The 27860-nt window shown below is 36.1% G+C and overlaps 1 protein-coding gene across 5 annotated transcripts in view; it reads left to right on the forward strand.

Annotated features, from left to right (window-relative positions):
* TMEM117 (transmembrane protein 117) overlaps positions 1-27860 on the forward strand; it is a 216279-nt gene that overhangs the window by 117198 nt on the left and 71221 nt on the right. For all 5 annotated transcript variants that reach the window (XM_005009953.6, XM_027456884.3, XM_005009955.6 and 2 more), the window contains exon 5: positions 22437-22534. In XM_005009953.6, the coding sequence (XP_005010010.2) occupies positions 22437-22534 (98 nt within the window). The remainder of the gene's footprint in view (positions 1-22436; positions 22535-27860) is intronic.

Below are 27860 nucleotides of genomic sequence, written 5' to 3' on the forward strand. Positions count from 1 at the left end.
AAACTTATAAAGCTATGTGAGAGAAATCCAGGCTCCCACGTATATTATTGGTAAGAAAACATTCAACACATGCCAAAGTCTGTCATTTTCTTTCTGAAAGAAGAGAATGCTAAGCATGCCTGAGAGAATAGGCATGCACATAAGCATGCACATACCCTCACACTGTATGCCAGGGGTACTGTGTATTGCAGGACAGGTCCAAACATGAAACAGAGGTAGATGGTTTGCACCTCTTTCTTTTCTTCCATTATTAGTTTCAATCAATTTGTTCTGCAATTCATCCATCAGAAGCAAAGCAATTGGAATGCATAAGTATAGCAGAAAAAAAATATTTTTTCATCATATTTTTCTTGTGCTTATACCAGTTGCTATTAAATTATTCGATTTGAAGATCATGAATCCTCCTTGTGCTGTACAGAGCTTACAGTTTATAAGGACATCTTCATGCATCAGTAGAAGAACTAAGGAACGCTCAGTTTTGTGTGTTGATTTTCTACACTAGCCAGTCCTGACTTAAAAAATACAATCTATCATCATTGGTTAAAATAGATCTTTCATCTTTTCTAATAAGTTTAAACAATGTTATCATCCTCTCCAGAATAAAAATCTTTTTTTGGTATACCAGGGCAATTCTGGTTTAGTAATTTGCTTGAAGGAAAGCCATGATTGAATGAGAGTAGATACATGTCTATTACAGCAGTAGGAGCCTGCTTTACTCACTCTTTCCCTCCCTTTTTCCAGAGATAATACAAGGAATTGCATTGGCTACATTTCTCCTCACCTGTAGCAAGGTAGCTCTAAAGTCAGAGTCCCATAATGGCCCCATATTCTGCTGAGGACTGGAATGGGCAGCCTACAAATGGAGGTAAAGGGAATTGCCCTGGTTCCATAGGGGCTGGTCAGACTGGCAGACTGAACCCATGATCAATCCTTTCCAAAAGGTGAAGGAAAGTCCATTGTCCTGATGAGGCAGTGCAGTTGTCCAGAACAAGTCTTCCAACAGTGAAGTTCCTTAGTTCTCTGGTGCTACAGAGCCATATTGGCCATTTTTATTTCCTGTTTCTCTGTGTTTGATTATACGTTGTTGTTGTTGGTGTTTTTTTTTTTTGTCTTTTTTTTTTTTGTTTTTATTTTAACATAAATGGAAACTCAGGAAGGAGTACAAGATTCAGCTTGTGTAGATAGGATGAATGTAACTGCTATACATATAATTTTATTGAATTTACAGATCTGTCAGATCCTCTTCTCACGAGACAGTATTTCTAAGTGAGGTCTAGCAGAGGTTGTCTATGGTGATGTTAAAACAGACAAATGCACAATATTTTGCTTGTAAACTAGTTAGTCTGACGGGGAAGCTTCTAGGGCTCCTCCCAGGTTTAATTCAATCCAAGAATGTGTTTGTGAAAACAAACTATTATAAAACCTAGATTAAAATGTTTACATTTAATCTGCTAGAATTTCTTAATACTATATATATATATATAAACCGATGAGATGTATTGTTTATCAGTATAGAAGAAATTGAACTGGAATAGGCAGCTGGTAGAGTCTTTTTCATTGTTAAATATCAACGCATTAAAGAGAAATGAAGTCTGAGATACGAATCAAAACATAATTTTAATACTATTTATTGCTGTACTACTAATTAAAAGGTGTTAAAAGTGTTGCAGGCAACATTTTTTCCTTCGATCTGGTAAGACACCATGAATATATTTTGGAAAACAGGACCATGGGACTAATAAAATTGAGCCAGAACATAGCTGTGTGCTATAGCAGTTATCAAAGTCACCTCATCACATTTGCTACCATATTATATTTCTACTGCATTCTCTTGGCTTCTCTTTACTTAGAAAAGTAAAGCTTGGAGACAATTAACTACAGCTACTGAGGAGTTCAACAGGAAACCCAGAAGAGTAATAAAACTGTTTTTAAGCCAATAGCTTAAAGGAAACAGCTGTGCAAGAACAATGACTTTTGAAACGCAGTGTATCTTGACAGAAGCTCCGATCCCGTATATTTCAGCCTTGTTCATTTGTCAACATAAAGGCAAGATAAAGTCTTGTGGGATTAAGTCAACTCCATAGCTAAAAATACAGTTTGACACTTCTTGTAGACATATGACAAGTCTACACAAAGAATATATTGGTATTCTTTTCAGCTGTAAAAGAGTATGTTTCTAAGAGAGGGTGAATACTGTTATTGAATTTAGATTGAAGCAGTGTACCATTAGTACCTTCAAATATTTTTAACCAGATGTTGTTATATTTTTCTTCTTCTGGAGCTTTACAAATACAGATGGTAAGGAAGTCATGCATGAAATATTTTTAAATAGAACCTTTAATTAATATTTAGAAACTATTTTGCTGTTGATATAATTTCTAAAACTGTTTATTTAATTTCTTAAACTGTGTACCATAATTAGAATTGAGTAATTTTCCTAATTTTGTTCAGTATTGGGTGAATACATGGACTGGTATCTTTTTAAGAATTCTGTATTTCACGTGTACTTTCCAGCAATGTTGTAGCATAGCTGCTCCTAAATTGACCATACCTTCCATGCTGATGCTAACTGTGCTATACGCATAATATATTGTTCACAAGGAACAGGTGACAGACACCAGGAGTATGGGATCTGTAATTTATTTCAAACAGCTCTGGTGAGAGTGTAATAAACTGTGACAGGAAAGTCTGACTGTCTTGTGATGCACAAGAATTTAAAAAGAACAGCAAAGTCTTTGGGATTAACTTTGTTCTTTTTTAGGCGGGTATAAAACAATGATCCTCCTTGCCATACATTCACACTGATGGGCTTGCCCGTAAGTGACCAGCTGTGTAATGGAGAGCAGAAGTTAGCCTTTTCATCCTTTTTCACAGTGACTTTCCACTGATTCTGGCAAGACAAAACTCCTGAGTCAGAGCTGCTGTTATCCTTCAGAAGTGTGCAGAAGATATTTGGGGATCCCTTGTGAATCATAAAATCATAAAGGTGAACCACACCTTCGGTTTGGCGAACACATTTCTATTGCCATGTATGAAACAGTTATTTCTTCCATGTCAAACATCACAAGGTTAACTTTGCAAAGGGCAGTTCAATAGAAATATATTCAACTTTTCATGTATGGGATTTCTGTGGGAAGTGTTCTCACAAAAGCTCAAAAAATCCAGTAGGTACCTTGGTGGTTTCAGGCCATACTTCTGTTATGTGCCATATTTGTAGCATCTTGGCATTAGCATCCCAACCAATGGAATAAAAGAACTGTTTTTGGCAAGGCATAACTGCGCTTTACCAATCCAGATGTGTAAGCCCCACTGCTTCTAGAGGAATTAAGTATCTACAGTGAGAAGTAGATATTTATAGCTGGAGCTGCAGTTGTTGCAGGTCACACCCTTTGCCTGGCTGATCCATGACAATATCATTGATATTATAATCCAATATCATTGATATTATGAAGATGGCTTGAGGAGAAGGGTAAACAATATAATTTTTATATTAAATATATATGTTTTATTTATATTCTGAATCAGAACCTGAAAAGTTTTAGAAAGAGAAAGACTAACATGGTTTGAAGCTCTTACTATCTGCTTTTGACCAAGTCTCAGCCCAGGGATCTGGGCCAAGACGTACTGTTACCTTAGAAACTTATTTAAAATGCAAGCCACATTCGATTGTTTTTCACACGGAAAAGACACATCATCTGTCTGCAAAGACTACTCCAGAAAAAATAAAGCTTATCCAAAATTTGCCCATAACTTGACATTTACTGTGACAAAAATATGCTGAAATCTCCAGTATAGCAAACAGGCACAGCTGTCTGAGCAAGTTCGTTTGAACTTAGCTGGAGTTAAATGGGTTTTGTTCATTTGCTTTCCTTAACATTTCTGTATGGTTGGTCCCATTTGTCTAGTTATTTTTTGAATCCTTCAGCAGCCACAAAGCAGCATGTACTTATTGCCATGATGATGCTGGAGTCAAACAAAAGTGTGGAAATGAGCATGGCCATGGCCATGCAGAACTTTCTGAAGTGGCCTCTTCTTGCCTTTTTCTACCATCCTTCAGCTGGAGATTGCCAGAGTCATCAGAATGGCTCACATGAATCCTCTCCATCCTTTTTAGTGCAAAGTTGTCTGGCTTAAAATACTGCCAAAGGCTTCACTATTTTGATCTGTAAAAGCTAACTACAGATTTTAAATTCCCTGCCTTTATTCATAAATTAAAAAGGTCACAAAACAATATAAGCCCTAGGAATCTACTGCTATTCATGTTCCAATGGACAGCTTAATCTATTCCTAATCATTGTGTCATAATATTTATTGGTGGATTTCTAATTTATAGTGCAATTAATGAGAATGGAGTGTAGTCAGAAGCCACAGGACTTATTTAGAAGCAGGATTTTTGTCATTATCATGCTACTAACAAGAAAGGAAAAATGTTTTGCAAATGACTTATCTATAAAACTTCTATTAAATTGCTAAAATAATTATCAGTAATGGATTTTCTCTGAAGTGAAACACATTTGTACAATACATACTAGGAAAAATACTGCAAAAATTAGACAGAAACTTCTTTGATTAAAAAAAAAAAAAAAAAAAAAAAAAAAAGAATCTAAAATGTGAAAGAAGATAGAGGACCAAAAGAGGTGATGTGGAATTTCATTCATTTCTGTTCAGGATCTCTCACTCAAAATTTAGATTTAAAAAACTCACACTCAAATAGTTAAGCAACAGTTACAAACCTGAAAATGAGCAGAGGCAAAATGTATTTTAACAGTGTATCAATATTTTCCCACCGCAATAGGAGCACTTTTAAAGTATTTGGTAAGAGAAACTATATATATGCTGTCTGTGCTTCTTGTGCATTCGGCTGTAAAATAGTATGGATGTATACCTACCATATATTTAGGATGTCATATAAGAATTTGGGCACATAAATGCCTTTCATAAATAGCGCCTTTCATAATATCATTTTCAGTGCTCAAATGATAACTCTTGTGGTGTTATAACTTTAAAACACATATGTAAATATGCCGTACTTGTTTCTCTTTGATATGCACTGAAACCTGATGTTAATTCTTCCCTTTGAAATAGTTCATTCTTTGCTTTTGTAACACTTCTGTAGCAGCATAGTGTCTTCTGCCTCTGTTTCATTTTCCTTTCTAGAAGTGCTTTCTCACATCTTTATGTTTCCTAGCGTTAATTATTTTGTTAGTAATGATTACACTGGAACTGTGACAATGTGGGGGCAGTGCAGATTACCAGAAAGTTGGCATATTTTGTGTGTTCATGCTGACTCCCAAAGAACAGTCTTCTGGACCACTTTGTTCAACCAGAATGGTTAAAATGGATAAAATCCCTCTGGAGTGGTGGAGGACAAAATTAATCCCTGAGTTTATGAAAAGAAAAAAAAATGTGGCCCTTGGGATCATTTCTTTGTCTATTAGATAATGTTATTTCACAATAGGAATGGGAAGATAACCAACAAGACCAGCATGAAGAAGGCATGCTGTTGGGAGGCAGATGGCAAGCAGGGAGTGAAGGGTCATTGAGTAAGAGAGCAGTAGATAGTCCAGTATAAGAGACTTCCCGACCTTACAGACTGGGCCAAGAGCTTGAGGTAGCACTGTTGACTCTGCATTTGACTTTGCAGGCTGTATACTGCTACTTGTACAACAGACTTTGTGGAACTGGGAACTGAGTTCATTTTTCGGGCTGGTGGTCTCTGCCAGTCTGATCTTAAGAGTGCTCTGTTCAGGGCAGAAAGGCGTATGCATATGGAGTATTTAGTCCTATGTTTATGCATAAGATGCGTGCGTAGACAAAAATGCATGCAAAAATGAAAAACAAAAAACGCAAATGCACATTTCATTTAGGTATAAACTTATTTTCTTGTAGTAACAAAAGAATAGTGAATATCACTTTTTAGTGCACTGTTAAAATTTCTCTATTAAAAATAAACTGCTGTTTAACGTGATTTTACAAATTCTAATCCCTCATTTGTTTCTTGAAAAGCCTGCATCCCCCTTTTCTGCTTGCAAGAGGGCTTAATTAAAGTATCTTCATGATACAGGAAATAAAACAGTCATTTGCTGTTAGTATGCTACATTGGTTTTTATACTGAAACACCTAGGAAATTATCATTTTACTAATCATTTTTATCAATTCTATGCATTGCATCAAAAGTAACAGCTCCAAATATGCCTTGTTTATCATTTGTAGTTGCCAGGATGTTTTTGTTTATTATGTCTTCAAAATTGGAAAAATAATTTTGCTATAAATGGCAGAAATATTATTTTCAAATATAGACTGTGAATGTTGTGCTGTGATTAAAGAGCTGAGACTGAAAAAAGTGATTCTGCAATCAGTCCTCCCCTTGCCTGATCACTGACTTGCTAGCAAATTCTGTGCAGCTGAGCTCCACCACAACCGCTCTTTCACTCCCCCTCCTCAAAGGGAAAGGGGGAGAAAATATGATGAAAAGGGCTCAACAGTTGAGGTAAGGACAGGGAGATCACTCAACAATTATTGTCATGGGCAAAACAGACAGCATAGGGAGATTAATAAAATGTTACTTAATAAAATATTACTAACAAGCTAGAGAAGTGAGAAACAAAGAGAGTAAATTAAAACGCATTCCACCCTCTTCCATCTTTTTCCCCTGAGTGGCACAGGGGTACGAGGAGTGGTGGCTGCGGTCAGCCATAATACTTTATCTCTGTTGCTCCTTCACAGTCCCTCTCTGCCTCTGCTCCCCATGGGGTCCCTCCCACGGGATGCCGTCCTTCCTGAACTGAGCCTGTGGGGGCTGCCCAAAGACAGTATGGATCCTTCAGTATGGCTCTGTACCACAGGGCCCATCCCCCAGGAGCAAACTACTCCAGCACAGGTCCCCCACGGGTGGGTGGCAGCTCCCCCCAGACCTCCTGCTCCTGCGTGGGCTCCTCTCCATGGGCTGCAGCTCCGGCCCGGGGCCTGCTCCTGCGGGGCTCTCCATGGGCCGCAGCCTCCAGGCCACATCCACCTGCTCCACCGGGGGCTCCTCCACCCATGGGGGGGCTGCAGCGTGGAGATCTGCTCCATGTGGGACCCATGGGCTGCAGGGGGACAGCCTGCTCCACCAGGGGCCTTTCCACAGACTGCAGGGGAACTGCTGCTGTGTGCCTGGAGCACCTCCTGCCCTCCTTCTGCATTGACCTTGGGGGCTGCAGGGCTGCTTCTCTCACATTTTCTCACTCATGTTGCACAGCAGTTTTATTCCCTTGTCATCTGAAGCCCTTATCTACCCTTATCTACCATGGGGCAGCTGCTGGGCTCTGCTCACATAGGCCACCCCTGCAGCCCCCCACTACCAAACCCCTGCCATGTAAACCCAATATACGTGATTCAACTGTTGTTCAAATTTACATTGCACATTACTGGAACCCAGAAGTTTCATGGTTACTGTAAAGACACTATGTGGGAGGTATTTGGCTCACTGAACCTGTGGTCACCAGAGTTAATCACCTTCTCATTCATAGTCCTAATACAGAAGAAACCCCAGTGAGTCAACATTTGATAGATCATTAATCAGAGCAAAGCCAGAAAACTTGAGGTTCTTCTAATGTTAAGCTAAATTTAATTGCTATCTGCTGAATACAGGATTACAGCAAAAATTAACTTTGTAGCCTATTATTGTACTGAAAAACTCATGAAAATTCACATCATTAATCAGTTTAAATTTATTAAATTTCATTTGTAAATGAAGATAGTCAGGGTACAGCCTAAATCTAAACCCATATGTGATAAAACCATCATAAGAATCACTAGGATGTGTGATGGATATATGTCAGGCCTGTGTCTTAAGAACAAAAACTGTGCCTTGTGGTACTACATCAAAATTAACATGCCTGCCTTTCAGGAAGCCAGGACATTTTAGATTAGCTGCCTGTGAATCAAAGCTATGTACATGCAGATAGCACCGTGGTGCACTAAGAGGAGGACATGGTGGCTTGTATTGATGCCAGCTTGGAGATTGCTTTGCTGCATTCCTTTGTGTGGGATAAAGATGCTCAAAGATTCGCATAAAGTCTCTCTGTATATTTATCAAATGAGACTGTAAATCTTATGAATTACTGAGCAATTATTCCATTGTTTCTCCAGCAGACATAGAAGAGGTTTAGCTGACAGCTCTGGATTCTGTGTATTTTTAAGATATCTTCACTTATCCAGAAAGTGAGAAGTCTAGAGACTACTCTAATCAAGAGTGCTTGTATAATTAAGAACCTTAGATAGTACCTATTTTCTGCCGACTTCTCAAGCTCATGATAAAACTAGGGTCTTAGACTTGAACTTTCTGCTCCCAGAAGCTCTGTCTTCAGTCTGTCTTGACTTGATTCTTGCTTTGTGCATTAATCTCATGTATTATGTGAAGAGATGTTCAGATTGTCTTTTGAACGCTTGAGGAACTGATGGTGGGCCTGAGATGTCCTAGGTAGTATTCCAATATATCTTTTAAAGCAGTAGCTTCCTGTGATCTAGGGTTAATCTACCTGTCAGCTTCAACCTTCATTTCTATTGAAGGAAATGTAAGCACATACTTTTAAGCTCTGAACCAGTTCTACATTCTTTTGCAACTACATGTAAGTGTGCCTTTTCAGAGAGCTTATTTCAACCTTGTGCAATCATTTTTATAGTATTATATCATTTCCACATTTCTCCGACTTCCATCGAGGTCATTCTTTTTTTTAGAACTTATTGTTTCAGTGATGTCTGAGTGGCTATTTTCTTGTTGCATTTTCCCATCAAAATCATCGTATTTTTTCAAAGCTGATAAAGGTCTCTATTAAACCGTGGTTTTCTTTGAATAGGATTCAGGAGGTACAATTACAAATTAAAAATTCACATATATGCTCTGTTTTTTCATGAGAAATGCTTCATGCTAGACCTAAGGTCATACCAATTTTGGCTGATTTATAATTGTAATCATACCATTCTTCTTCTGTTATAAAATATTTTTTCTGATATTCACAGAGGAGTTGCATTTTTAATAGAAAAATAGTATAGGTATTACTATTTTGCAAGCATACATAGATTTATGTTTATGTGTTTATATAAATGAACCTAAAAAACTCTTCTAATTTTTCAGCCAACCAAAATGGACATTTTCTTGAGGTTCCTATTTATGTGTCAAGATAAATCAGGGAATACATATTCCAGCTATATGCATTAAATGCAGGCAGAGCACTGGCAGTTATATTTGTCATTTGCCGTTGAATATTTACCACATTAACTGCTAGATAGTAGTCAAGTCAGCAGTATGCCACCTAGGTTAATATGTACATAGGTTAAAGTGCAAGTACATCAGTACTTGCTTAGTTTTTCCATGAACTATCTTTCAAGCTGGAGGTGGAATGGAGTTGTCAAGTACAATGTCACAGTGCACTCATATAATCAGGTTACTCAGTCCTGGGCTGAGTAATTTTATTATTTTATTATTATTATTATTATTATTATTATTATTTTCTGAGCAAGGACTTATGATCAACAATAGGAACTCCAAGGTGTTGAAACTGAAGTCTTTGAGGGACTGGTTTAAAGATGACCCATCTTTGGCAAGGCAGGTACTTTACTTTAGTAAAGTATAAAGGTCTATATTTGAAGTAGAGATAATATAACTTAAATATGTAAATTATCTGTAAACATGTATTTACCTAGTATTACAGTAGTGGATGTTCCATAAATATAGAATCTTTATCTATTCCCAGATAAAGTGAGTTTGTTGTCTTATTCCCCTTGAAAAAATACAGTTATTTGAGAACCCTAATAATTTAAATAATTTTCTGCTTTCTGTTTGCAATTATAGGACATAGATTTTTATAAGTTCTTTTCTTTCTGCTTAGTCAGTGTAGATATTTTTATTTCCTTAATAAAGAGAAAAAATCTAGAACGTACTAAGACACTATGATTTGGGCTCCAGAGGGAAGTCTTAAATTTTCCCAAATTATAGTGCTTCACTCTGTGTGCTAAGAGAGCAGAGCAAAGAGCTGGAGTCCAGCCAAATGGTCTCTTCGGAAAAGCCAAAATGACAGTGCTACAGGGTTATGTTAATATCATAAGGGAAACATATATAAATATAGGTAGGATAAATGAAATAAAGGTGATTTTAAATTATACTTTACGGCTAATTCAAGCATGTAAATATAATCTACATTCAATTTCCTGAGAACTCTGAGGGAAAAAGTGGAATCACTTCATCCAGAAGAAATGACCACCTGATCTGGCTGAAGAAAAGGAGTGACTTAATGAAACAGTGAGAAGAGAAGGAATAAATATAATGCTTAGAACTAACATTTAATATTAGTTAGAAGCAAAAGGTCAAAGCTTATGGAAAGAGAAAGCAGTTCTGTTATTCTCCATGGTATTAAGCAAAATGTAAAAAAGCTTACGAGCATCATTGGAAACTGCTTACCAACACTGCTAGTACAGAATTTTGAAATGACTGGAAAACATTCATTATTATTTTGCAAAGAAAGAAGGACTTTGAGATACTTATTATAAACCTTTCAGAAGTTATGGAATGAGAAATGGACAAAGCCAAGAAAGATGTTGAGAAGTCAACTGGTTTTCAATTAAATACCAGCTAGGCAATTTCCAACAGAAGGTGCACAATCTTATGCAAAACACTGATTAAAATGCTTAATCAAGTAAGCTAAGATGACAAACAAGACCAGCTGTAGAGCAAAGATTGTACTATATCAGCTGTGCACACAGTATGGTTCAGGTTTGAGAACTATCCACATAAAAGTAATAATTGACCAAAAAAATTGTTGTTCAAAAGGAAATCCGATAAAAAAAATATGCTTTACACCATGTTGATAAAGTAGCATTTTTTAATTTGTAACATCTGAACTAAAAAAGCAACTTTCCCTTTCATGTAAAGTTGATATCCTTGAGATTTTTTTCCTTTGTTCTTTTTTAAAGAATATGTTGGTTTGCTCTACAGTGTGTCTTATGAATATAAATAAGGAAAAAGTACATTTTAATGAGTGACCATTAGTTGAATTCATATGGGTTTGTGTGTAGAGAGGGGGTAAAGAATAAGCATGTCAAACAAATGGCAAGTAACTGTGCAACCATGATCTAATATTATTTGCTTTCTTCTAAATGATATCAATCCTGCTTCCCCATGGGATGAACATTTGCAGATGGATAGCTATGCCTTTGATGTCAAGAAAAAAAATCTTGATTCTTTTTTTATAAGAGAAATTCATTTTCAAATGAAAGTATAGCATGGACACAGACTTTATGATATAGAAGGCTGAGTAACAACCATATGTTGAGGGTTGTGCTCTCAAACGTGCTTAAGCAGTGGAACAAATTTCCTTCCCTTCTCTTTGAATATTCTGTTTGCTGAGAGGTTCCGACATTCTTTCACTCATTATCGAACTAAAACAACAGAAATACAAAGTTCTGCCTATGCTCAGGTAACAGCATTTTGGTTAAAGACTGCTATTTTCTATAGCCAAGGGGAAGCAAGAAAACAATGTTACTAACAATCATTTCTAGCCATCCTTGACTTCCCAGCCTGCAAAATCAGTTCTCTACTTACTGTCAAACTGGCTATGGAACATCTTTCAGTGCCAGTCCAGAAGGAAGTGTAAAATCCTGTTTCTAGGTTTGCCTGAAATTTCTCCCTGCTCTCATCTTGCTGTGCCTACTTTTCCAAAATAAACTCTAGCTACCAACTAATATTTAAGAATTATTCATAAACCATTTTCTCATGTGTCTTCAGTATTCTTTCCCCTCACCAAAAAATAGGTATCTGAAACATTTTTGGTTCATGTTTGCCCACCATCTTTCCCTCTTTGCTGTTTATTGTACAAAAAGGTATCAAGATTCACTATTGCCAAAAACGAATATTTTGTCTTGAATCCTCAATAGCAGGATTTGTATCTGAAAGCCTGAGCTTGGAATTTTGTGTAACTATTTTCTACTTATTTTCAATGTATCATATTGTCCTGGCAGAGAGAGGGTAATTTTCTTTGTAGTTACCTGGTATGGTGCCATGTTTTGGACTTGGGATGAAAATAATGCTGAGTACACCCTGATGGTTTAGTTGTAGCAGAGCAGTGCTCACACTAAGCCAAGGACTTTTCTACTTATACTACCCTGCCAGCAAGGAGACTGGGGGGGCACAGGAATCTGGGGGCACAGATACAGGACAGCTGATCCAAACTGGCCAAAGGGACATCCCATATCATGTGGCATCATGCTGAACAATAAAATGAGAGGAAGTCTTTGAAAACATGTCTGAATGCAAATAAAAGAAAATTAAATACATTATTTTTCTTAGTTTGGCATTTCTGAACTGTGTTTCAGTTTATGCCCATTGCTTCTCATCCTGTTGTTGGGCACCACGTGGAAGTGTCTGGATCCATTGTCTTGACACCCTCCCCTGATTTTTTGTTTCTCTTTCAGCAGAACAATCCTGACAAACCTTAAACAATCTTGGTACAGTTTAAGAGTAAATGGTATTTCTCAGATTTCTGAAAATATACTACTCTTCTTTTGTGCCATTTTTACAATTATTTTTGGATTTTACTTATGATTTGAGCTTTCAAAAAATGACTTCTGAAATGTTCCTAAAGAACAAATTCTGACACAAAAGAGTTGGTTCACAAATCAGATTAAAGTAATTTTTTTTAAGGGATTAGCCAAAACTATGACCATGTTGGCACCTGAAGTACAGAATTGCCCAGAAGATGTGAGACACCATTGCTTTATAGACACGCTAAATGGTTGATGGATTATTTTCTCAGTATGGTTGTAGCTCCAATATACAAGGGTAATTAAAAACAATAATAATGTTGCACAGAAATCTGGCAAAGAACCAGGATTCGAGCAGAAAATTCTTTTAGTTGTATAATAACCGATAGTAGTATGAAGAAAATATTCTAAAGAACAATGGGAAGATTTTTCAGAAGTGCTTCACAATTTTTTTTTGCAGTTTGTTTCCTGTTAAATCTGTAATTTTTGAGTTACTGTTTCTAGAAACTGAGCAACCTGTTTTGTGTAGAAGGTTTTTCAATCTCTGTTTAGAGTGAAAATGCAGGAAAATGCCAGTTATGTTTGATCAATGAGTGCAGAACAAGAAAGACCATGAAAAGGAAATCTCGTGTTCCCATTTACTTATTCTAAAGCTCCCACTTCTCTATGCCTGCCTCTGTACAGAAATGAAATGGATTGAAACCACTCTGAGCTGTCAGTACATCACAGCTCTGAAGCAACTGGAAAAGCAGTACGATGTCAGCAGCGTGGAGATGGATTTTCATTTAATTGGGCTCTCTGTTCTGGCAAGAGTAAGCAGGCAGATGTCTTAGTAAGGTGGCATTGTGCCTCCTGCATGTCACTGGGGACCTCCCTACGTGCAGACCATTCTCCTGTGGCTTTTGTGCCTGGGTGTGAGAGAATGGTGAAAGACAGAGGGTGAACATCAGAGCTTGAAATCAGATCTTGTGTTTTTCTTTGAACTGATTAATTCATGTATACCAAATTCTGCGCGATGTAGGTATCAATGAAGATCTTTGACAAGTGTGCTTATGCTGCTTATTTTTGCTCTACTTAACACATACAATTGATCTGGAACACACTGTCTGATGTAAATATAATTTCCAAGAATCGAGTGGTTACATCTTACTTGTTACATCTTACATTCACTCAGCCCTCTCCACAAGAAAATACTCCCTTAGTAGTCACTATGTAGGAATTAAACAGAGAGGAAAACAACACTGCCCCCCAACTTGCCCATAAGTAATTTTCTATTATCATAAATGTTTTTTCTTTTACTCCCTCACCTACTATAGACTCACCCTAATGATATGTCCTGACTGCAAGTCCTGCCTATGAATTAGTTTGGCTCTTACCATTTAACTCATCAAATATAATTAAAAATTATAGTAGGAAAGGGAAAGGCAGGTGAAAAGACAAGGGGCATATTTGTTGTCATTTATATCCACTTTTATCTGCAGAGCAAGAACTTCAAAACTACAATTTGCACTCAAAGAGTTGTGGTCAGTGGCTCAGTGTCCAAGTGGGGATCAGTAATGAGTGGCGTTACTCAGGGGTCAGTATCAGGACCAGTGCTGTTTAATTTCTTTGTCAGTGACAAGGACAGTGGGACTAAGTGCACCCTCAGCAAATTTGCCGATGCCACCAAGCTGTGTGGTGTGGTCGACACTCTGAAGGGAAGGGATGCCATCCAGGGGGACCTGGGCAGGCCTGAGAGGTTGGCATGTGCAAACCTTATAAGGTTCAACAAGAGTTGGAACTGGGTGGTCTTTAAGGTCCCTTCCAACTCAAACCGTTCTATGATTCTATGATTCTGTGATTACATTTAACAATTTCTCAGAAGAGTAAATGATAACTTCTGGCACATCGAAACACACACTATACAGGAAAAGTTGCACTGACGGTTTACAAGTCCAACAGTGAGCCTCTGTCTCTGAAGATTTCATGATAAGAATCCAAACGATGCCACTGCCCAAGAGTAGTAGTTAATGGCTCATCTGTTACAGCACGTGAAGGCATGCAAGTCTTACCAAGAAAGCTGTCAGATGGAGATGTTGAAAGAAGGTAAACCTCAAGTAAATTCAAGCAGTAAAACCCTTTTTGTTTTGAATATGTCTTGCAAAGGACTCCTTCATGTCTTAGGAACTGGGTGGTTTATTGTTTAAATACATGCCTAGACAGGGAGCATGCTCCACAGCTGGTCCTCCAGTAAGCATTCTGTTGGTAAAGTCTGGGAGAACTGACTTTGGAGACACGAGTACTCCTTGTGGCTATATCCTGAATGGTTGGCAACGTAGCCAGAACAGCTCAGCATCTATGTCATACCTAAGATAAGTCAAACCTGACTTTTTTCAATTTTACATTGCTGCCGACAGTGAGCTTTCTAAGCTCTGTGTCCTTTATGAGATGGGTCAATTAAACTTCTTGTCTATGACTTACAGGCATATTCAGACATTAAAATTTTGCTATGGTTAAAATTTAGTCCCAGAGAATGGATCACACCTTAACTGTGCCATCATTTCACGTATAGATTCACATATGCTAAAACACTCCAGTGTTTGGGTGATGTGACTATACAGTTGGGAGCCCCAAACATGTACATTACTGTAGTTTGGAAGTAAATAGGGTTATGCTTGCAATCCTGTTATATTCCAAAATATCATGGGTCCCACCCTAACTTAAAAAATACTACTTGTGTTTTTCATGAAAAGGCCCTTGCAGCATGAACACATTTTGAGCCCTTTGTTGGTGTTTTGCTCGTTGATGGCTTACACCTCCCACCAGACCAGGTTGCCTAAAGCCCCATCCAGCCTGGCCTTGAACACTTCCAGGGACGGGGCATTCACAGCTTCTCTAAGATAACCATTTTGTGCATCATCCTTCTGTGATATGACTTGTCCATTCTCCAGAATGCTTCAGCTGTGCTTATTTCTGTCCAAGACCTGTCCAAGGAACTTGGACTGAATCAGCCCACTGAGGGCAGAAGTCCACTTTTTAGGCATAAGATATGTGATTATGACCTTTCCATGTGACAAAACCTCATCCCTTAGGAGCCATCACCTAATGAACTAATGAAACTTCAATGAGAAAAACTAAGAAATGTAGAAAACTTGGTTTTGATTCATGTTACCAACCTTCCAATGTCATCAGTGTGAATATCTGTGTTTGAGCAGATCCTTTTTTAGAGTGAAGAGAAATAAAACATAGTCTATTTTGAAATGAATTGCATCCCAGAAATGCCTTTTCCTTTTCTATGACTATAAAAATAATCTACATTGGTCTAGATGTGTATGACATACGTGTGCCAGACCTGTCATGACGTCTGCCTCTTGCCTTTAGCAAAGCTACCAAGCTCCCTAAATAAATAAAGCAAGTTTTCCTGCCATGTCAGCCTAAGATGGAATGGAATTGAATGCCATAAATAAAAATCATGGTGTGGCTTTCTGTATCACACTTGATCTGTAATATGTGGTATTACCCAGACCTTTGCTTATGCACTTGTAACCTGATAAGGAAGTAGTAAAGCAAGAAAAAATATCTCCTGAAAGATGGTGTCAATGTCTATTTAAATAGCAAGCACTTGCCACATGGCAATTAGCATACTGTTTTGCAAATACTCCGTGATTTTTGTGTACAGTAGGGACTTGAAATGTGGTAGGAGATGGGCTAGTGTAGCTGAGATGTTTTTTGAAGAAGCCTACTTTATTTGTACAATTGGTCCTAAACAACAGTGATTTATATTTATGAAGTATCAAAAAAAGTTCCAGTTAAAGGAAATTGCTTTTTTTTTCTGTGTTTTAGATTATTATTTTTTGTTTGTTTCTTTTTTGTAATAACATTTAGTCAGGAATTATTTCTGTGGGTATTGAAATGCAGAGTATAATTTCCGGAATAATTTGAATATACATAAAACAATTGCAGGCCAGATTCCTCCCTGACTCACCTCTTGGTATCTAAGGGAAGCTTTTTGGTATAGTTCTGTTCTGTTGTTTTGTTTTTAAAGTTGTTCTTGTCTTGCTGTTGATATCTCTGCATGAATTGCTACTATGCCAGAAGCTGCTGTGGTAATATTAAAAAAAAAAAAAAAAAAAAAAAAACACAAATCAAAGATCTGCTGGCTAAAAAAGAGATTTTCTGCTTCCTCAATGTGAGAAGAAATAAATTTACATGGATCAGTAAAGACAGCAGTAATTAACATTCTCAATGTCTGTAGAAAAGAAGTATTTTAACTGTGTTTGGTGGAAATGCAGGTTTAAGGCAGTGCATGTGTGCAAAAGCTGTGGATCAAGAGTATAATTCTGATGTAGCATAGCTTGCAAGGGCAACACTGAAAACACTGATAGAAAATAATATTGGGGGCTGTTGTGGAAGCAACAAAAGTGAAACAAAGTAGTATTTATCTCATAGTGATCACTGAATTGTGATGGCAAATTTATGTTGGTTTTAGGGTTTACCTATTGTTGAAACAATGTGTTGTTAAGGCAAGAACAATGTGCTAGCTCTGATTAAACTGAGAAAACAATTAAAGAGTAGATTGAAGGGGCCATATTTTGTCTCTCTGATTGCTCTTGCTTTGCAAATGCAAATATAAAAAGAATTTCTTACAATTAAAATGAAGGAGAAAAAATTTAATGAGTGTGGTTGTTTTCAGGGTAGCAATGAAGCTGCATTAGGAATGTTTAAAAATAGACAAGCAGACAAAACTACTTTAAAATCTAGCAATGCATTTGCATCTGACTTAATATTTAGCTTGAAAAAAATCCTCTCCTATAGATCAGAAAACTGAGGATAAATATTTGTTGCATATTTTTCAAACAGTTCCACATTCTGTGTTTTCCAAATGCAGCAGAATGGATTAAAATAAATTAGCAGTTATTTCTGAGGTATGTGTATCTAAGTTTTTGACACTTCTGCTCATCTGCTAAAAGAATTTCATAATTAACAAAGACACTCTACATTATTGCTGTGTAAGCCACGGAAGTGTTGAGCTATGATCTGCAGCAGACAGGTTTTTTTTCCTTAGTGTCCAGCTGATAGAAGCATAAAAGCATCTTCCATATAGGTTACTTTTGTACTTCAAGTGAACAACTCTGCAATTTTTATCTCAAAGAGAATGAAGACAAAAATGATGGATGGAAGCTTTTAATGACTAAGTACTAAATGTATCCCTGGTTTTGTGTACACTTGCCATGATGTAGTATAGTACTTGAAGACCATGATGTGATAAAGAATTGATGTGTAGTTAGTGGACCACTTATGTATAGTTTTTACCTAAAAGCACATAGCTACAGAGTGAAGGAAGTGGAATGGGAGTGTAGTACATACTTCGTGGTACATATTGGCTCTCGTTGACTTCATACTTTGGCTTCTATAAATGTTAATACTTTAACCTGATTTAGCCACACCATCTATGGAAAAACAAACAAACAAACCCTCTTGCTGTTACATAAACATTGATGAGTACTTACAGAAAGCACCAACAGGCTATTTTGATGAGAAACATTGTGCTGTATGAAACCAAGTGACGTGCACACACCTACCCTGGGAAATTGCTCGTGTCCCCTGGTTCCCACCAGTGCTCTGCCGTGACTGCTACATGGAACGCCTCTGCCACTAGTGCTTTATGTCTTGTTCCTATCAGTTATGTTTCTCAATTGGAAGACTGAAAATAATCAATTTCTTTTTTAAATAGTTTGGGAAGAGTGGAAAAGCTCTAATCCTGAACTGTTTCAAGGCTGAGTTTCAAATTAAATAGATTTAGTGCTAGTTATGAGGAGGATTATGATTTAAATCAATAGAATTTGAAATTTTGAAGCTGCTAAAAATATAAATAAATTAACACTTACAACATCTGTGTCATATATTTGATAGTGGTAGAAATATATGGTGAAGAGAAGGATATGTAATTCGCCAAAAATAAAACTTGCTCTTCTGAAACATTGCTTGGAAGACAAAATTTGCCCCATCCAAGCAGGGTGGTCGTTCTGCCTGTTTTTTTACTCATTTTTTATTGATTTCACCAAATGCAGTTACTCAAGCTACTCCATTTTCCAGCAATAGCACCAAGAAATTTTGCCCTCTAATCTGAGTAGTTGCAGTAGTTGCGCTTCTTTACTGATACAAGATGTTGCAGTCCTGCTGGTTGTTATACCTTGTACTGCTCATTACTGAATCTAAATAAATAAATAAATAAATAAATAATCAGAGTTCACCATATGGTTTGTATTTTCAGGCTTTTCTTGCAGATCTTGGCTTCTTCCACATTTTGTTAAATTGGGTTAAATTCTGGAGGGTTGCTCTTATGCTGTTTTGACGATTTATCAAAGTGTGAATAAAGTGATGAAAATCCTCCACTGAAGGTGGTATCTACTTAATTAACGTTGTGCCATGAAACACATCACATCCTCAAGAGCTTGTCCAGCTTCCATTTCTCTTCCAAGACGCAGTTTCTACAGTTGCTTTTATAGAGAAGTGCTACTATGAAACTATTTGATGTACTTTTATATTTTTAAGTTTCTGAAATGCAATTCAGCAGATGAAAACAGCTTGGCCAGAAGCCCAAGCCACATCAGTTTTCCAGGAATTATCAGTTAGTGCTCTGAAGATCACAGTGTAGCTCCTACAAATGAGTAATTTGGAAGATGTTTTGAAAGCATGGCCATAGTATGAGGTCATTTTCTTCTTTTTTTTAAGAAAGTGTCACTTGCAATTAACTTATTAATAGAAAATAGGCTTTCATGAAACTCCCACTGCAGACATTGCTGTGAAGGATTCTGTGGCTTCCACCACAGCATTTTTGGACATGGTTGTCTAGGGAGCAGAGATGCAAGGTATGTGCGGAGCATCCCAGGCAATATGCTCATAGACCAATGGCATGGAAAGAATATATATATTCTTAAGCTACCTTGCTGTTCCACCTAGGTACCTTATATATCCTACAATATCCTACTGTTGTTTTTTGTTTGTTTCTCTTTTTTTTTGGTTGGTTGATTGTATTTTCTTGTTTTAAATTTTTGCTTTCTGCTCTGGTTGTCTGTGTAAGTTACTTTTTTTTAACATGACTTTGAATCTTGGTTTCTTCCTTTTATATGACATAATATGATATGATATGATGATATCAAAAATAACAATGTAATTTTCTGTAGTAAAAACAGTGAATCATATCATTTTGCTACTAATTTAATGATAGTAATATTCCTTTAAAAACGTTGTTATTTTTATAGTTAATGTGAAATGAACTGTATAAGCAGTTAATAAAGTACTATTTTTATTTGGCAAAATGAAATTTAAGATCACATAATATATTGCAAGGCATACTTACATATTTTAATGAAAATATTTTGCTCTGGCATTTGTAACTGAAAAAGTCAGTAAATGTGCATTATGAAGCTTTGTGTACTCCCATTCAGTCTATCCATTTCTCTCATTAGACACTAAAGAAAATGAAAGAGTATACAGTCATAATAATAAGGGCCATTTCTTTTTGAATTGAGTCAGTGTAATTAATTGTTTAAAGTATGATATCACATCTCTTAGCTCTTCAAGAAAAAAAAAATGCATTACTTAATTACTTTGTAAGTTGCTTTCTCTGGTTTATCTTGATTATGTAAGATGCAGGGATACATAGAATTACTGAAGCGATCAATTATTTTCTATTCCTGAATATCAGCAGTGTTTTCAAATACGGCAGAGTAAAAAAAAAAAAAAAAAAAGATAGATGTTTACTAGTCAGTAATTGCATAGTGAAATACAAAAAGAGAAAAAATATAAAACCCCCAAACCACGCACATCTCATATTATTAAGTTGTGCAAATTAAATTAAAGTTTATATTTTTTGTTTCTTTTTCCAAAAGCATTCTACCAACAGCAATGATTTTTGGTGTTTCTGTCCAAAAAGTTATTTGCACTATGACAGTGTTGAGTACTTTTCTCCCGTAAGCCGTCCTTGACCAAACCAGAAAATGAATTTGATTTCTCTAATGCAAAAGGTAATTGGATTTCTCTTTATGGAATGCATCCCTTTAATGACTGTCTCTGCTTCAGCCAATTTAGCTGCAAGTGACCTGACATTGATCTGGTGATATGACTTTAAATAAATGCCACAGCTGGGAGATGAGGGACCAACTGTCTGATATCAGAAAGAACATTTCCTGCCTCCTCTTGCCATTTTCCTCAAAAAATATCTCCTTCTTGAATGTCATTCTCATGAAACATGCCACTAATAATTGGTCATAGAGCAGCAGATTGCATCCTTCTAACAAATAATAAGTATTTCCCAGAAAGCGTCTGGAGCAACTATTTTAAAAATTGAATAAAACCTCTCAGAATAACTGTTCTTCGTCACAAGTATTTATTACTGTGTAGATTTTTCCTAAGAGATTAAGTGTTACTAAAGTAGTAAATTAAATCTTTACAGAGGTCTTGTTCAACATTAAATATTCATTGAAATATTTGTTTAGCTAATGGGGGTCTTGTAAAAAAGTATCATAGCATGTTTATCCAAGAAAAGAATTACCTACAGAAAACAATTAATAAAGGTGGTATTGCACAATATAATCTGCTCTTTCTTCAGGCTAGGTTTAATGGAGTCATAAAACCCTAGAATGTGTATTTCCACTTATTTAACATATTCATTATCCTTCAGACCCAGTCCTTCAGGCTAATATACTAAGCAATTTTAACCCTCAGTGGACTAGGAGCCAAAATTTAGAAGCTGAATTTATTGTCCTTTTGATGTAATCACGGGCTATGTGTTCTCTTAACATTGTTAATGTCTTTGAAACTAGTAGCTCACACACTACATGGAAATGAGACCTTAAAAACTCTGTACCAAAATAAATGCAGTGGAAAATAAAACCAAGAAATCTTGACTTCAAGTTGAACGTGTTTCCTATTGAAATTCCATTTCATATTAATCACAACAATTAGTAATTTTCCACTTTCTACTGATACCAATGACAGACAGTAAGAATTTGTTTCACTTGTATTTAGTAGCATGTTCTCTCCCCTATTTCCTTTATCTATTCTTTATCAATTCTTTCTTAACCTTATGTATGGAGAGCTTTTCCACTCTTCTGGATCTTTTGCACAACAGAGGTGTTGAGTTTACTGTATGTAACTTTCACTAACTTGTAGTACAGTTATCTTGAAATAAATGAATACGAAAACATGAGCTTCCCAAAGGTGCAAGGGCCTGAGGGGTATTCACCTCCCTCATTTAGCTGAACGTCATTTTTAATTCTTTTGTGTACTACCCAGAAGTAGTGCATGCATATGAGTCTCTGGACAGAGAAACAGATGGTCTTTTCAGATAGGAATTATGAAAATGAGAATAAATATTTCATATTTTTAATTTTCATGCAAGTTTTAAGGGGTTTTCATGTCTCTAGTCCCAAGTGTGCTTTTGTTAGTGATACCAGGAAGCAAGAGGAGATTATAAATGGCATATAGTGCTTAATTCACAGGCTTACGCTCCCTGATACAACTCTGGCTTCAAGAGTGAAAATGCTGCCGATGCTGTTCTCATGGAAATGGGTCCCCATCCCAGGTTGGGCTTAAAAGCCACAAGTATGCAAGCTCTGTAGCCATAGGCGAAACCAACTTACATGCTATAGGTTGCCCTAACTTTTAGGTTAGTTCTTCTTCTCTTCTTATTTTTGGATCTCCACAGGTTTCCTTCTTTTTCAAGGAATTGCTTGCACTTCTAGAGGCAGAATGTGTAGGACAATATACTTTTATTTGATTAAAAATGATGCTGGAGATATTATTTTTCTATTGTCCATAATTAAAATCATCAGAACTGAAGCAGATTTGTCATACATAAAGTGTTAAGTCCTTTTTAGTGCTTTCTCTTCTGGCAGCAGTTTAACTATATGTTATCTCTGTTATCTCTGTAGGTCACTGACATGATGCTTCAGGACAAACCCTACCCAGACTGGGGAAAGTCTGCCAGAGCTTTCTGGAAGAAAGGAAATGTTAGGATCATTTTATTCTGGTATGAATGTAATAAAATCAAATTCTGGTAAATTAAGCTTTTATACATGTAGATCATCCAAAAGTCTATCTTCTAATTCTCTGTGGCAGGAAGAGATATAATGGAAATACAAGGTAAGAAAAGAAAAATGGAAAAAATGACACTCAATCTAACAAAAAAATAAGCATTACAAGCTATATTTAAGTGAACACTTCCTAAAAAATTGTTTATGTAAAAATATAATTTTAAAATCGATTTATACTGTTTCTTTTATTGTAACCTTGACACCATTTAAAATGCAGTTTACTCCAAAATTTTTACTGCATCTGAAAATACTTAGATGACCAATTGTGAGTCCTTTTAATTAAGGTAAGTAGATAAGTAGATGTCTTTTTGTGACCTTGAAATTAATAGGAGTAATTATTTGAATTTGCACTTGAATGGGATTGCAAATAGCAAGTCACCTTCAGATTATTAAGAAAAATTTATAAAAATCAATACAAAAAATTGTGAGTGTTAAGTGTTTCTTTGACCTTAACTGTAGCCTCTTCCAGGTAAATTCAGACCAAGTGGAACTGTTGAAATAGAACACATATTATGTCAGGAAAAAAACGGAAGATGGAAAATGTATAGTCTAAGAGGCAGACAGAGAACCTTGTGGCTAAAGATGAAAGAAATCTCAAAGATTTTTTTCAACTACCTCAGAAGCAGAAAATCTGATGAAAATATCGACATACCTGCTTTTTTTTTTTTTTTTTTTTTTTTTTTTTAAGAGCAAAGGGAAGAATTTAGAGGGAATTTTTACAGAGAAATTAAAAGATTTATTTATGTGGATTCTGCTATAGTACCTATACTTCTTAAGCAGTAAGGATGGGATTCTATATTAAATTGGGGCAATTAAGAGAAATGCTAAGAGAAATGTGACGACTGAAAAGAGAGCAGAATCAGGTGGCTGATTGTCTGCAGCCAAGGCTTGTAAGGAACTGAAGGGGCTGAACTGATGCAAATTTTATTAGCATTTAATTGTCTATCGAAAAACTGAAGGTTAAAAACTGGCTTTTGTGTTGGTTTTGATGCTTTTTTTTTTCAACAAACAAGAACTATCCTACTGGCCCGTAAGGCTTAGCTCAGTATTAGTTAAATGGATTGGATACATCATTAATAATAGAATTATGAACAGAACTCGAGATTAAATTCTGCTAAAAGAAACCAGGGTAGCTTTGCTGAAAGAAAACCTTCTCTGATCTGTTAGAAGTCTTTGAACATGTCATCAAAATAATGGATGAGGAAGAAATGCTTGATCTAATTTATTTGGACTTTCAAAAGGCTTTTGACAAAATTCTTCACTGAATGCAATTAAGAAAAATAGTAAGCCCCATGGAGTTCGCTGAAGTCATCTAGGAATCAGCTAAGAGCTGCGCAATGAAAGGTATAAATAAAGTAATATTTTTCTGCTATGCTCATTAGGGTGGGGACACCTGTTCCTTAATGTTACAAATAGTCTTCACAATTTGTATACATCATATACATTAGAAAGCTAGGTGAGAAGATAATGTGATTGAAAAGACTGAATTCCGTAGAGAAGCTCAAACAGCTTCTTGGCATGAAGAGGAAGATTCTGTCTCAGTGTACTGGGGTGGTCAGAAATGTAAAGCAGATGAATCAAAAAATGCTTGGATATGTTACAAGTGGGCTAGCAATTATACGAGTGTCATATCATTAAGTCAGTAAAAAGCTAATCAAGTTTTGTTTACCTTTGTCTAAAGAATTGCCTTGTCTAAAAGACTAGAAAGGAGATTAATTAAGAGTCAAGTTAAAAAAAAAGTAATTTCACAGACTGGAAGAATGAAGAAAGGGTTAAAAGCAAGGTGTCACTATAGGGATTTTTCTTTTCAAATTTATACATCAGATAGGGAGAATAATAACGCACTATTAAAACTACATTTATATTGTTAAAAAAGATGTTATGACTTCTTTCAGGCATAAATCTTGCAGTTAAAAATCTGTATTTTCTTTCAAATAATATTCACATTAACAAATTTTACCAAAAGTTTAAAATGGAGATAATTTTTTTTTTTTTTGTGAGTGATTTTCATGTTAAAGAGTATGCTTAATGGGGGCTTAGAAAACTAAAAGTTGGCATAAATGGTCTTATTTTTAGCTTTAAGCATTGAACTAAAATCACCCTGTACAGAAGTGTACATTCTGTAGAGATGTTATTTAGCTATTGCATATTAGATAACAGTATATATTAGACCCTTTTTTTCTAGTAAGTAGGAAAAATGGAGGAGTTAAAATACTGATAGGGTTATGCAAATAATAAGAAGTCTTGGTATTTCATTTGTTTTTGTTGAAGTCGGGTGATGTGAGCAGCCTTATTTCTGAAATGTTCCAAATGAAGCATCCTTGATAGTATGTGGTATACACAAGCAATGTAAATATTGGATACACACTGGACTTGTTTTTTTCTGGTAACTTCATTTTTGCTTTCAGGTTTTTCTTTGTAAAATTAGAAAATGTCTATAAACATACCAAAGACAGATGGATTGTCATGGGGATGAAGACACCATCCACTTGTTTGTAACAGCTGATCATGTGATGGCTTTGTGTTTCTCATCTGGAAACATTCTCAGCTCTCCAGTGCAACTAATTAGTAAAGGTTTTAATCTAGCTTATGCTCTCCTGTTTTAAATCATTCCTTGGAAGCATTGTCAACAACTGGTGCTTGGTTGCTCCTGAGGATTCTGGCTGCCTTTTGTATGTCTTCAGAATATAATTCTTCCACAAACAGCTCAGCTAGCTCAAAAATGTCCATTTGCTATTTGCCTTTGCCTGGTCTCTCACTAAAGAGTTGACTGAAGTATATTCTATTTGTTAAAACTCTTTTGTTGTTGCTTTATTGATAAAAAGATCTCCGTTGTGGTCTTCTCCAGCTCTGCTCATGGCTAATTCCACCATGCAGAGACACATTTGTATAATGCTGTTATGGTCTGTGTTACAAATCCCCTGTATAGGGATTTGGTGAGATAGCTTTCAGAGAATGCAATGAAGTATCTGGAACACTGGTGCAATCGCTAGGATAGGATGGGAATGTTTGTAGACTAAGGAAGGAAAATACCAGTGGGGTATTAAATATCCCTACACCATCTGTCAAATTATATATGATATGCGAAGACTGGCATTTGAAAGAAGCAACAAGAAAAAAAGGATTGTTAATTTAAGCCAGACAAAGATCTTGGACAAGACTAACTACAAGCCAGCAACAAGCCAGTAGCTACTGCTAGGTTAAATAAACAGCTTAAAACAGTAATTATTTTTAATGTTTGGATATTAGTGGAAGCAGAAATACAATGGTTGAAGACTGATTCTCTTGTGAATAGTTTTTTTTATTCCTCTGGAATATTGAATAAATCCGACCTATGCTAAAGGACTCTTTTTTAAGGAAAGTACTTCTCAAGATAGGAAAAAAGATGACTAAACACATTAAAAAGTGAACTGCAAAAGGAAGAAAATATTGCTAATATGAAAAATTACCTATAACTAATTATGAAAAATTACCTATAATTAATTTAGTAAGGAGTTACGGAACCTTTGTTTTATATGAAGCAGGTGCTGATTCTTTTGAGATCTCAGCAAGAAAGGCATGGACACTCAAGGCGGCTAAACTGGTTTATTGTGTAAAGGCTGGAAATTATAGAAAATGTAATAGCCAATCTTATGTCCCTTCTGATGCTAGGAACCTCAGCTATTGTGGGATCAAGTGAGGCCACCTAGGCTGATGACGGCATACTGTGCAGAGGTCCCATCCATAAAAGATGTTCATCAGCTTCACTGCTCTTCATATCTTCAGAGTATTTTTCTAAGTGAACAAACTTGTACAATACTGAATTTTCTAGATGGTACACTGAGGTTTGCTGAAAGTGTTGCACTCTTATATGTCTGTTTTGGAGTGAGCTCTTACATGTGGGTAGTGCTGTTGAAGGCAGAGCATGCTAATGCCATGGTATTTGCTGAGGTTACAATACTGTCACTGATGTCAACAAGGCCCATGGCTAAACTCTGCCTACTATGTGCCTGAAATCACAATCACAATGCAATGTCTTCCCTTGCCCCCCCTTAAGAACCTGTGAAATATCACCCATGGTAGTTACAGTAATATCACCAGGACATCTCTGGGCTGTGCACACAGTTTGGGTAATAGAGGAAAGACCCTTATACTCTTTCTATCTTGACAAACTGTCCCAATATTAATTATCCTCAAAACTTTCCTGACAAAGGACAAGGGGATTATAATGAGGGAAATGTAAAGAGTTCTGCACGTGAACTTTTAGCTGAACAGAAAAAAAGAACATGAACAAAAAGAAATGAGATTACTAGAAGAGAGTAGAAGTGCTGCTGAGGACTGTGTAACCAGGGAAGAGAAAAATGATATGCAAAGATAGATTATCAAAATGGTGGAGTGTCGAGATAACAGAGGATTGTGCAGCTGAATACTGATTGCAGACAAGGTGACAGAACAATATGCACCAGCTCAATGTTTAAATATGCAAGTAGCAGACTGGAATCCATTTCTGTGGTGTCCCTGGCTAGACGTTCATTGTATGTGTACATAATGATCAGTCTTCATTGGTGCAAATACGTGCCTGACAGAGGACTCTTGTCTGAAATAATGAAAAAGAACATACCAACATGGAGAAGAAATAAAATAATATGGGGAACGGTAAATTTCCATTTCTCTGTATTTGACTTTGGAAACTGAATAATATTCTCTATTAGTGTGTGCTTCCATAAACTCTGTCTAGCTTTCTTTAGTGAAGAGCAGGACTGAACATGCTCAGAAATGGGTTAGTAATCATAGTACTTTGATGCAACGAGTTAGTGATATAGTTTTAAAAACTTTTATTCAAATTAATTGCTCAGAATTGCTACAGACTACTACATCATGTACACGTTATATTTTTAGAAGATGATGTTAAACATGGGTTTATGTAGGTTTTTTAATTGGACAATATTTTGTGCCCTGCAAGTAGAGTAAGCTTCCTTACAGGATAGATAGCCATGTCTCCTACACAGAAATGAAATATAGCTTCTTTCAGTGATTTTCTGTTATGCACCTAATTGAGTGTTTGTTTTGATAACTTATATTTCTGTATTCTGTGCATTCACAGTCAAGATGATAAATGTGTACTGGACTATTACATTCTTTTCACTTATATGAATGTAGTTCATATATTTGTTTCAAAAGACAGCTTCTTGAAATATGCATTCTTTTCATTATAAGCTGCACTGAGAAAAGCTAATTAGACATAGCTTTACCAACCAAAATTACATACTAATCTAAACAAAA

The sequence above is a fragment of the Anas platyrhynchos genome, chromosome 1 (genome assembly GCF_047663525.1).
Source record: "Anas platyrhynchos isolate ZD024472 breed Pekin duck chromosome 1, IASCAAS_PekinDuck_T2T, whole genome shotgun sequence".
NCBI lineage: Eukaryota > Metazoa > Chordata > Aves > Anseriformes > Anatidae > Anas > Anas platyrhynchos.